The 12621-nt window shown below is 40.5% G+C and overlaps 1 protein-coding gene across 2 annotated transcripts in view; it reads right to left on the reverse strand.

The window, feature by feature from the left end:
* hacd3 (3-hydroxyacyl-CoA dehydratase 3) overlaps positions 1-8350 on the reverse strand; it is a 29330-nt gene extending 20980 nt beyond the window's left edge. Inside the window, exons 1-2 of one of the 2 annotated variants that reach the window (XM_020515519.2) lie at positions 8162-8350; positions 1709-1751 (exon numbers count right to left, since the gene is read on the reverse strand). In XM_020515519.2, coding sequence (XP_020371108.1) covers positions 1709-1751; positions 8162-8275 — 157 coding nt within the window. In that variant the 5' untranslated portion in view covers positions 8276-8350. Of the gene's footprint in view, positions 1-1708; positions 1752-5612; positions 5718-8161 lie in introns of those variants that run through there. The other variant, XM_048615821.1, reaches the window with a different exon arrangement.
* Positions 8351-12621: the final 4271 nt, after the last annotated feature.

The raw sequence follows: 12621 nt of genomic DNA on the forward strand, positions 1-12621 counted from the left end.
CAAGGTAAAAGATAGACTAGGAAACAGTGACCATAACATGGTAATATTTAGCATGCAGTTTTGAGTGTGAAAAATTTGGATCAGAAACAGCTGTTAAACTTGAATAAGGGTAATTACTAAGGATTGAGGACAGAGTTAGCTGGCATGGACTAGGAAATGATTTAGCAGAAAAGATGACTGATGAACAATGACAAACCTTTGAGAAAATTATTCATGACTCACAAGAACAATATGTCCCAATGAGGAAGAAGAATTCTAGCAAGGGGATAAAACAACATTGATTTACCAAGGAAGTTAAGAAGGCATCAAATTGAAAGAAAAACATATAATGTGGCAAAGATTAGTGGTAAACCAGAGGACTGGAAAAGCTTTGGATACTTATAAAAGATGAATAAAAACAATAAAGTGGTAGGAAATAAACTATTGAGGGCAAACTTGCAAGTAATATCAAATCAGACAGCAAGAGCTTCACTGAATATATAAAAAGAGAAAGGTCAAAGTACACAAAGGCCCCTTATGTAATGAGGATGGGGAAATACTAATGGGGAACCAGGAAATAGCACAAAAGATGAATAAATACTTTGTATCAGTCTACACAATAAAAGACACTAATTGCATTCCAAAAGTACTAAATAATCAAGGTGCAAAAGGGGGAAAAGGAAAATAATACAATAACTATCACCACAGAAGATGTACTGGGAAATGAACAGGGCTCAAAATTGATAAGTCCCCTTGGCCAAATGGGTTGCTTCCTAGTATTGGAAAGGAAAGGCTTTCGAGATTGTTGATGCTGTGATAGACGTACTGAGATTTTTCAGCAATTTCTGTCTTCATTTCTGATTTCCAGCATGTGCAATTCTTTTGGCTTTTTTTGTTTACTGAAGAATATATAATCAGACTCAAAACGTTAATTCTGTTTCTTTCTCAACAGATGCTGCCAGGCCTGCAGCATTTCTCCAGCATTTTGTGTTCTTATTTCATGTAACTTCAGGCTAGTTAGCATAACATCTGTCATTGGGAAAATGTTAAAAACAGTCCATTAAAAGCTTGTGACTTAGGTTTGCATCTCTCAGTTCCTCAGCCAACCTCCTGTGAAGGGAAACTCCTTTGCATCCCAAATTGCAGTAAATTTTGCTCAAACTGCAACCAATATCAAATAAAGGTATATTTCATGAACATAAGGACAGAATGTAACACGTAAAGTGGATAAAGGGGAAACTTGTACTTAGGTTTCCAGAAGGCTTTTGATAAGTTACCACAGCAATGATTACTGTGCAAAATAAGAGCTTATTTTGGATGCGAGTGCATGTGAGGATTTGGGTGAGATGGGGGGGGATGTTGAGCACATGCACGTGTGTGTGTGTGTGAGTGAGAGACAGACAGGCAGACACACACACACGCGTAAACAATAACGTGTCGGCATAATCAGAACTATTTGTTTATAACGAGGTCCTGTCAGCAGCTCAAGGCCAGTACAGTTTGAACTGAACAGAAAACAGTGCCTTTTTTTGGCTAGGAAAGTAACATATTTATAACTAAAACAGAAATTGCTGGAAAAGCTCAGCAGGTCTGGCAGCATCTGTGAAGAGAAATCAGAGTTATCGTTTCAGGTCTGGTGACCCTTCCTCAATGTATAGCATACTTATAATCCAGGCATTTGAGTTTTGACTAATTACACAACAGAAAAGGATCAGCATGATTAACCTACCTTTAAATGAGAGTGTGTTTTCAGTGATCTTGATATCAGGTTTCTGTTAAAAGAGAGGATAAGTCACCAGTTAAACTGACAGAATTTTTTAAAAACTTATTGCTGCCAGAATCTTTACCAAAGTACTTTAACAAAAAGTTAATTACAACGTATTATTCAATTATTCAAAAAGCAACAAATAAAAAATCATTTATAGTAATGTTTATGTACATTTAGTCCTCATTATCTGGGAGGGATGGGAAATGGACTTCCTGCAGATAACGAAAACACGGATATCACCCCTATGCTCTATGAAGGACTATGCAATTGGTCTACTGAAGACAATGGAGACAAAAGGTGTCTAGGACCAACTCTGCGACCAAATGGATACATGGGTATCAATCAGTGGATAACAATGACTATATAAAAAAAAAGGACAAAATAAGCAACGTACCAATATTTCACACTAAGGTTTAATCAGTGCCCTTACAAGGTGCTTGCATTCTTGTTAACCTCCAAAAAGATTAGAAGAGGTGCATGGCACAAGAAGTGTAAGACAACAAGAGATTGAAATACCTTTAAAACAAAGTCTGTGGGGAATTAAAATATTTTTCAATGATTGTTGCTTATAGTTTTGAATAATTACTTATTTAGAACATAAGAACTAGGAGCAGGTGTAGGCCATCTGGCCCCTCGAGCCGGCTCCGCCATTTAATAAGATCATGGCTGATCTTTTTGAGACCCAGCTCCACTTACCCGACCGCTCACCATAACCCTTAATTCCTTTACTGTTCAAAAATTTATCTAGCCTTGCCTTAAAAACATTCAGCGAGGTAGCTTCATCCACTTCACTGGGCAGGGAATTCCACAGATTCACAACCCTTTGGGTGAAGAAGTTCCTCCTGACCTCAGTCCTACATCTGCTTCCCTTTATTTTGAGGCTAGGCCCCCTAGTCCTAGTTTCACCTGCTAGTGGAAACAATCTCCCTACCTCCACCTTATCTATTCCCTTCATAATCTTATATGTTTCTATAAGATCTCCCCTCATTCTTCTGAATTCCAATGAATATAATCCCAGTTTACTCTCCTCATAATCCAACCCTCTCAACTCTGGAATCAACCAAGTGAATCTCCTCTGCAGCCCCTCTAGCGCTAGTATATCCCTTCTCAAGTAAGGAGAACAAAACTGCACAGTACGCCAGGTGTGGCCTCACCAGGACCCTATACAGCTGCAGCATAGCCTCCCTGTTTTTAAACTCCATCCCTCTAGCAATGACAGACAAAATTCCATTTGCCTTTTTAATTACCTGCTGCACCTGCAATCCTACTTTTAGCGATTCATGCACAAGGACACCCAAGTCCCTCTGCACAGCAGTGTGCTGCAATTTTTTACCATTTAAAACATAGTCCATTTTGCTGTTATTCCTACCAAAATGGATGACCTCACACTTATCAACATTGTACTCCATCTGCCAGACCTTTGCCCACTCACTTAGACTATCTATATCCCTCTGAAGATTTTCAGTGTCTTCTGCACACTTTGCTCTACCACTCATGCTAGTGTCATCTGCAAATTTTGACACATCCCACTTAGTTCCCCCAACTCCAAATCATTTATGTAAATTGTAAACAATTGCAGTCCCAACACTGATCCCTGAGGCATACCATTAGCCACTGACTGCCAACCAGAAAAACACCCATTTACCCCTACTCTTTGTTTTCTACTAGTCAACCAATCCTCTATCCATGCCAATACATTATCCGTAATACCGTGCAACTTTATCTTATGTAGCAGCCTTTGGTGTGGCACCTTGTCAAATGCCTTCTGGAAATCCAGATACACCACATCCACAGGTTCCCCCTCTGTCTCTGTCATTTAAAATGACTGTTGGTCTTGAAACCATGATAGGTGACATGATTGCTCTTCAAATCAGCAGAATCCACATAAATTCAGAAAAAATTAAAGTTGAATAGCTAGGGCCAAGGCTTACACCAAAGATGATTCTGCAACTCATAGAAGTTAATGTTGAGATTCAAGTCCGTTCTCTGAAATACCTCTTTTATTATTTAAACATCACAGACAGTGATTTTATCTGCTAATTCTCCATTCTCAGAATTCAAATTTGGCATCTCAAAGGACGGTTGACCACACAACAATTGTTTGAGTAAATTCATTTTAGAACACAGTGACAATATTTCAGCCAGATGTTGGGGACCCAGTCAATTACGTATTAGGTGCAGAGACAAAATGATTATTTTAAGAATCCGATAAACTCAACTTTTAATTTATCTGAAGATATATGACTCCCTTTATTGTAGCAATCTAAATGTGGGGCCTGGTTAACATTTCAAGCTTTGTTATTCCTTTTCCATTTGGAAACATCTGGTTTCTTCTCATTGATCAAATTTTCCGTGTACAGAATATTCCTATTCTTACTCTGTGCACTGAGGCTTGGAAATGATGCTTTGCCAGCCATGAATATACATATTTCCTATCCCTTGTTTCATTTTTTTAAACATGGGGCCTGGCATTTCAATTAGGATCTGTTGATATTTACAATGTAATTTACCTAAAATCTGTCAAACAAGTGCAAACATTGTGGAATTTCAAGTGCCAGTTATTGAGTTACATAATCTTTGAATTGGTTTAGAGAAACCAGCCTCAGGTCAAATTAATTATCATTCGGATTTTCCACAGTTGTACTGGCCAGCAGGCTTTCAAGTAGACTCTCGGTATTAAGAAACAAAAACATAATTTACTGGAGAAACTCAGCAGGCCTGGGACTATCTATAGAGAGAGAGCAGAGTTAATGCTTCAAGTCAATAATCCTTCTACAAAACTGGTAATTGGACTCAAAATGTTAACTCTGTTTTCTCTCTCCACAGATGCTGCCAGATCTGAATTTCTCCTGCAATTTCTGCTTCTGTTTCAGATCTTCAGCATACATAGGTCTTTGTTTTATTGCACTCTAGTATTAAATTTTTCTTTAAGTATAAATGACATTGATAGGCATGCTTTAAAAGCTTTTAGATATTATTTTTCATTTTTAACTATAGCACACCAATCAAACTCGTAAATGGCCCTATACACTACAGCCTTCTGAAATAATTTTCAACTAATTTAAATCAGGTTATACACAAGTGAACTAGACTCTGAATAATAGGCTTTTTTGCAATAAATTTATTTCAGATGTATTAATAAAGTTGCACCTAGTTGTCACACAATTTTATCCTTATGTTTGGCGATATACAAGTATAAACAGAAACCTTTGAAACTTAACAGAATTTTGAGTGCTGTTGGTGTCTGAAGCTGAAGCTCATTGCACAATATTCGGTTTCCCATTTTATCTCTCCTACACGTGTGGGCTGAGACTATGAAAACCAAATGAAAAAGCGCACAATAATCTGTACTGTCAACAAGCATTGTTGACCATGGTTAGATTTTCATAACTGGAAAACCTCATCTCCAATTTCACCAGTGAAATAATTTATTACACCTCACGCTCTTTTTGAATAAACTAAACACCAAGTAGGACAGGACTTCACAATGCTGATACCCGCTTTGGATATCAATGATTGATATTAACTTTGTGGTGAATTTTCAGTTTTTTGGCAAGAGGTTTTTGTTGGTGCAGAAAGGATTATTTCCTCTTATTAATCTCAAAATCTATGGGTCAAATATCGGATAAAAGTTTGATAATAGAAAATTAATGCAAAGGATCCAGAAGTTTAAGGAGGTGCAGAAAATGGTACATTAAACATGATCACTCTGCTGTTTTGTAAAAGTTTTAAGTTGAAGTATCAAAGGGCCATAGCAGCTGGATTCCTTCATTGCAAAACATTACCCCCAACCCATGACTACTTCCATCTTGAAGGACACTGGTAGTAGATACCCTGATCACCATGTGTTTTGGAAATATATTACCTTTCTTTCAGTGTCACTGGATCAAAATCCTGGAATTCCCTCCTGAAGGGCATCGTAAGTCAATCCAATGTGCATGGACTGCAGCGGTTCAAAAAGGCAGCTCACCATCTTCTTAAGGGCAACAAGGGACGCACAATAAATGTGTGCCAGCCAGCAATGCCCAGATCCCACGAGTGAATACAAAATAAAACAAAAATAGCTGGAAAAACTCAACACGTCTTGCAGCATCAGTGAAGAGAAAACAGAGTTAATGTTTCAGGTCCAATAACCCAGTTCTGAAGAGGGTCATTGGATCTGAAATGCCAGACTGGCTTGAGTTTTTCATAGGAGTCATAATGTCACACAGCACAGAAACAGATCATTCGGTCAAACCAGTCCACGCTGAACATAATCCCAAACTAAACTAATCCCACCTGCCTGCTCCTGGCCCAACAATTTCTGTTTTTATTTATTCAGCTCTGCCATTTCCTGATTCACCATTATTACGTCCCCAATCTCATTCTCAAAGCAAAGCATTGTGTCCATTTCATTTTACACATATTCAAACAATGTCTCGCTGTTTGTTTTGATATTACTTGCTAGTTTACCTTCAAAGTTTGTTTTTTCTATTTCTGTTTTGGTTTATTTTTTAAAAACTTTCCCAATCATTTGGTTTAGCCCTAATGTTTGTCACTTTGTATATTTTTATTTTAATATGATGCTATCCTTCACGAAATGTAATTAGTTTATGTTTTCCTAGAATCTTTCTTCCTCACTTTTGGTGTGAGTCATGAGTTATTTTCTTCAACATGTGCCATTATTCATCAACCATCTTCTCCCTCAGTACAATGCAGATAACTCTGCCTTTGTAATTGTCCTTATTTAAGTTTAACACATTCATTTCTGACCTAAGTTTCTCACTCTCAAGCTGCACGCTAAATTTACCACATTATGATCACTGTTTCCTATAGAATCGTTTACTCTGAGATCATTTATTATATGTGCCTGATTACACATCACCAGATCCAAAGCCTTGGTTCCACAGCATATTATTGTAGGAAACCATCCCTAATAAATTCTTCCTCATGGCTACACTTGCCAAATTATATGAAAAATAAAATTACCCATGATTAATGTGCTGCTTTTTACCATGCCATCATTTTATGTTGATTTATTTTCTGTGCTGTGGAATCCCCACTGTCAGGGGGCCGATAGACTATGCCTATCAATTTCCTCCTCCCCTTGTTATCTCTTACCTCCAACCATATGGATTCAACATCTTCTGATCCAAGATCATTTCTTGATATAATACGTATTCCATCTCGTATACAAGGTCTTAAATTAGATATGACCGCACAGAGATAAATATGCGCATCAGAACAGAGTTCGGACTTGACATAAATAATTTTTGTAATACAGTTCAGTCTGAGTAATTTTGACAACAATGCTTTCACATTGATTGTTTGCTGGAAGTAACCATTCAATAGTATCACCTTCTATTTCCCACATTTACTAATGGATCCATATTCTATGTCCCATATTTCATATTCCAAAGTAACCTTATTCCATATTAACCTTAGATAAAAATTAATCTCCTAGTCTTTAGCTCATCAATCAAACTGGATCAAATCCCATTTAATGCCGATCTTCCTCAGATTTATGATCTGCCACATTACTTGGTGTAATCAGCAAATCCTGTATTGTAACCATTAACCACGTCTGCACCATTATAGAAGTTACAGGTATGTTGCCAATTTGGTAAGTTATCTTACCTTGTGCATCTCACATTATTGATTAACTTTTAAGAATTACAGATCCAGCTCAAAGTAATTCCACCTGACAATGTAAGGAAAATAATCTCCTGATTTTACCAGTCATACAGCCTATCTTACCTCACTGTTGGTCATAGCACTGACCCCTGACCCACCGCTCAATTGAATTCACCAGCTCTCACACTCTAACCTATTCTGTTAGTACCTGTCAAACCACCTAAACTACTCACATCCCAATTCCCAGAAATGTCAGAGACAACAAGGTGCAGGGCTGGATGAACACAGCAGGCCAAGCAGCATCATAGGAGCAGAGCTTGGCCTGTTGTGTTCATCCAGCCCTGCACCTTGTTGTCTCGGATTCTCCAGCATCTGCAGTTCCTACTATCCCAGAAATGTCAGATCAGATTTATACATCCACACTGCTCTAATCGTCTGTTAAACTTATTCAGTTTACACTCCAAGATAATTTTTATTTTATTCCCAAATCCTCACAATTCCCATGTCCAATCTGATTTCCATCATTCCAAATACCTATTCTCAACATCAGAGCCCGATTCCAATTGCGCTAACCCCTTTCCCATTCACCCTATCTCATAATTTCCAATGCCCTTACCCCAATACCCTAGCCCCATTCTCATTCCTCCAGCCCCAATCTCAATCCTAATCCCCCAAACTCCTCATTCCCAAATCTCATGCCCGATACCCCAATCCCAACCTTGTCAATTTCCCATTCCTCCCAATCGCCTACTCCAATGCCTCCCCCAATCCCAGTCTCATTTCCAATCTCCCCATTCCCACCTGGACTCCGTTCAGGTCCACCCTCAGGTACAGCTCCTGGTGCCTCTGTGCCCAGTAAACATGAGGGGTCAGGCTGTGGCTTAGGCCCAGGCCCTCCTGCTGCTGCCCCTCCATTCCCAGGGTCAGTACCGCCGGCCTTCGGCTCGGAATCGCGCTGCCGCTTTTTGCTAGAACAATCTGCACGGCTGACGTGCGCGTAACCCGGGCCGCGACGTGGGGTGGGGGGGGAGCGCCGCGGCGCTGGGAGCGCGGGCTGGGTCACGCGCATGGCATTACTATCACCGGGGCACATGGTGTTCACCTTCCAGGAATGAACAAAAACAGAAATTGCTGGAAAAGCTCGGCATCTGTGAAAAAAAAAGTCAGAGTTAACTTTCAGGTCCTCAGAACTATCGGAATGAAGCTTGGGTTTCCCGCACACCACCGCCCCTCAGCAAAACATCAGGAAGAAATTAAAACAATATCATCGTTTTTTCCATTGACTTCGAATAAGTCTCTTTATCTGGAGAAGGAAAGAATCTTGTTTAACCCAGTGGGTTACGGAAGATCATCTGGTGAAACACTGCAGTAAAACATTCAACTAGAGTTAGCAACCTAGATAAATAGACAAATCTAAATAAAGTAGCCCACTTCCTGACTCCCCAAAACCTGTCAACCATTTGCAAGGCACAAGTCAGGAGTGTGAGGGAATACTCCCCACTTGCCTGGATGGGTGCAGCTCCAATGACACTCAAGAAGCTTGACACCATCCAGGACTGACAAAGCAGCCCGCTTGATTGGCACCACATCCACAAACATTCATTCGTTCCACTGCTGACGTTCAGTAGGAGCACTGTGTACCATCTAACAAGATGTGTTAAAGAAATTCACCAAGGTACCTTAGTCAGCACCTTCCATTCCCACAAACACTACCATTTAGAGGCTAAGGGTACCAGATGCATGGGAATGCTGCCAACCCGCAAGTTCCCCTCCAAGTCATTTACCATCCTGACTTGGAAAAATATCACCATTCCTACAGTGTGGCTGGATCAAAATCATGGAACTCCCTCCAAAGCATTGTGGGTGTCCCTATGCTACATGGACTGCAGTTGATTAAGAAAGCAGCTCAACACTAGCTTACCTAGGGCAACTAATAATAGGCAATAAATGCTGGTCCGGCAAGTAATATCTACATTCCATGAATGATTTTTTAAAAAATACATTTGCAGATAATTAAGGGAATATTTCAGAAAAATAGAATAGATGCATTCCAACAAATAATAAAAAATTCCAAGGGATAGACATCCATGGTTAACTCTAAACTTAGTATTGAACTAAATGTGAAAATCATACAATTGTGGAAGGATAGGTGGCAGGTCAGAAGATTGGGCAGAATGTTAAAAACAACTCAGCAAAATAGGCAAAACTTAGAGTATGAGAGAAATCTAGCCAGGAACATAAAAACAGATAGGAAGACTTTCAATAAATATTTAATTGAGAAAAGAGCTAACAGAGTGTTAGTTTTATAGAAAATGAGACTAGGGAATTAATTAGGAAAATAAGGAAATGGTAGATTAATTGAGTAGTATTTTGCATCAATCTTCAGTATGGAGGATACAAACAATATCCCAGAAGCAGGAATAAATCAGGAAATAGAAGGGATGGAGGAACTCAGAAAGTCACAATCACCACAGAAGTTGTAATGAGTAAATTGTTGGAACTGTGGGCTGATAAGTGCTGGGTCCTGGTGGATTTCATCCTAGGCTCTTCAAATAAAAATCCTGTGAGATAGTTGGATGCATTAGATTTAATTTTCCTAAACTCCCTTGATTCAAAGATGGTCCTGATCGTTTGGAAGATAGTTAAAGTAACTCCTTTATTCAAAATGGGAGGCAGACAAAAAGAAGGAATCCACAGGCCTGTTAGTTTAACATCTATCGTAAGGAAATTATTATAAACTATTGGTGAAGAATATATAGTAGGGCACTTAGATTACTTCAACTGAATCTGGCAGAGTAAATATTGTTTTGTGAAAGGGAAATCATGTTTGACCAATCTATTGGAACTCTCTGAGGTAACATGTGTTGTGGAACTTTGCACATGGATTTCCAGAAGGCATTTGATAAAATGACAAATAAAAGCTCACGATGTGGGGGATTGCATATTGGGATGGATAGAAGATTGGGAGGCAAACAGGAAATAGAGTAAGCATAAGTAGGCTTTTTCTGCTTGGCAAGATGTAATACTTGGTGTGCCACAGGGATCAGTGCTTGGGACTTCAAATGCTTACAATTTATATTCATGAATTGGATGAATTTGCTTACAACACAAGATAGAGAAGCAAGTTGTAAAGAAGGCACAAGGAGGTTACAAAAAATATAGTTAACTCAAGTGAGTGGGTAATGATGTGGCAAATGGAGTACAATTTAGGAAAATATGAACAGAAAGAACTGCAGATGCTGTAAATCAGGAACAAAAACAAAGTTGCTGGAAAAGCTCAGCAGGTCTGGCAGCATCTGTGAAGGAGAAAACAGAGTTAACATTTTGGGTCTGGTGACCCTTCCTCAGAACAATTTTCTGCATATAAACTGACGTTTTCCCACATCAGTTCTGAGGGACCCAAAACGTTAACTCTGTTTTCTCCTTCACAGATGCTGCCAGATCTGCTGAGCTTTTCCAGCAGCTTTGTTTTTGTTCCAGATTTACAGCATCCTCAGTTCTTTCGGTTTTTATTTAGTATTTAAGTCACTGCCACATCTCTTCCAGGCATGCCCACCTTGAAGAAGTTCTGCTCCTCTCTCTGACGGGATTTCCATTCCAAGCTTTCTTCTTGCCCACCAACGTTAATTTCACTGTCACTCCTGGTGCTTGACCAAGTATTTCCAGCTGTCTTTCTCTCTCTTTGGGCTCTATCCTATTGTTTACTCCCTATCCCACCCACCTTCCTATTTTCTGCATACAAACTGACGTTTTCCCAGCCACCATCAGTTCTGAGGAAGGGTCACCAGACCCGAAACGTTAACACTGTTTTCTCCTTCACAGATGCTGCCAGACCTGCTGAGCTTTTCCAGCAACTTTGTGTTTGTGTAGGAAAATATGAAATTGTCTACTTCGGCATGAAGAATGAAAAAGAAGCAATGGTGAAAAATTGCAGAATTCTGAGACACAATGGGATCCAGAGTGGAATTGCAGAAGATTAGTTTGTAGGTACAACAAGTAATTAGGAAAGCTAAAAGAATTTTTCACATATTGCAAAGGAGGTTGAACACAAAAGTAGGGACATTATGCTTTAGTTATACACAGGTGAGACTGCATCTGGAGGACAAATCACTAGAATACTGTCAGCTCACAGTACTGGGACATGGCAGGGTTGAGTCAGACAAGGTCAGCTTGAGACAAATCTCTAGCGCCACATCTTTGACTGCACCTGGCTGGCTTCCCCCAACTCACTCTGTGCTATCTTGACTTGATCCTTGACCTGTCATCCCAGGATTTTGGGCTGAGAGTAGCCCAGGCCCCAGCCTGACACCCAGATGCTGCTGGACGCCACTGGAATTGGAATTAGAATTAATTTGCTGACATTGTCAGCTTTATTGTCACGTATTCACATGAGTACAGTGAAAAGTTTACATGTCACTACTTATAGTGCCAGAGATAGTAGGAACTGCAGATGCTGGTGAATCCGAGACAACAAGGTGCAGGGCTGGATGAACACAGCAGGTCAAGCAGCATCATAGGAGCAGAGAGGCTTACGTTTCGGGCCTAGACCCTTCATCAGAAATGGGGGAGGGGAAGGGGGTTCTGAAGTAAATAGGGAGAGAGTGGGAGGCGGATAGAAGATGGATAGAGGAGAGGATAGGAGGAGAGGAAACAAACAGGTCGAAGAGGCGGGGATGGGGCCAGTAAAGGTGAGTGTAGGTGGGGAGTTAGGGAGGGGATAGGTCAGTCCAGGGAGGACGGACAGGTCAAGGGGCGGGATGAGGTTAGTCGGTAGGAGATGGAGGTGCGGCTTGAGGTGGGAGGAGGGGATAGGTGGGAGGAAGAACAGGTTAGGGAGGCAGGGACGAGCTGGACTGGTTTTGGGATGCGGTAGCGGGAGGGGAGATTTTGAAACTTGTGAAATCCACATTGACACCATTGGGCTGCAGGGTTCCCAAGCGGAATATGAGTTGCTGTTCCTGCAACCTTCGGGTGGCATTGTTGTGGCACTGCAGGCGGCCCAGGATGGACATGTCGTCTGAGGAATGGGAGGGGGAGTTGAAATGGTTCGCGACTGGGAGGTGCAGTTGTTTATTGCGAACCGAGCGTAGGTGTTCTGCAAAGCGGTCCCCGAGCCTCCGCTTGGTTTCCCTGATGAAGAGGAATCCACACCGGGTACAGCGGATGCAGTATACCACATGAACAGATGTGCAGGTGAACATCTGCTTGATGTGGATAGTCTTCTTGGGGCCTGAGATGGGGGTGAGGGAGGAGGTATGGGG

This window comes from Rhincodon typus, chromosome 33 (genome assembly GCF_021869965.1).
Source record: "Rhincodon typus isolate 14 chromosome 33, sRhiTyp1.1, whole genome shotgun sequence".
Taxonomy (NCBI): Eukaryota; Metazoa; Chordata; class Chondrichthyes; order Orectolobiformes; family Rhincodontidae; genus Rhincodon; species Rhincodon typus.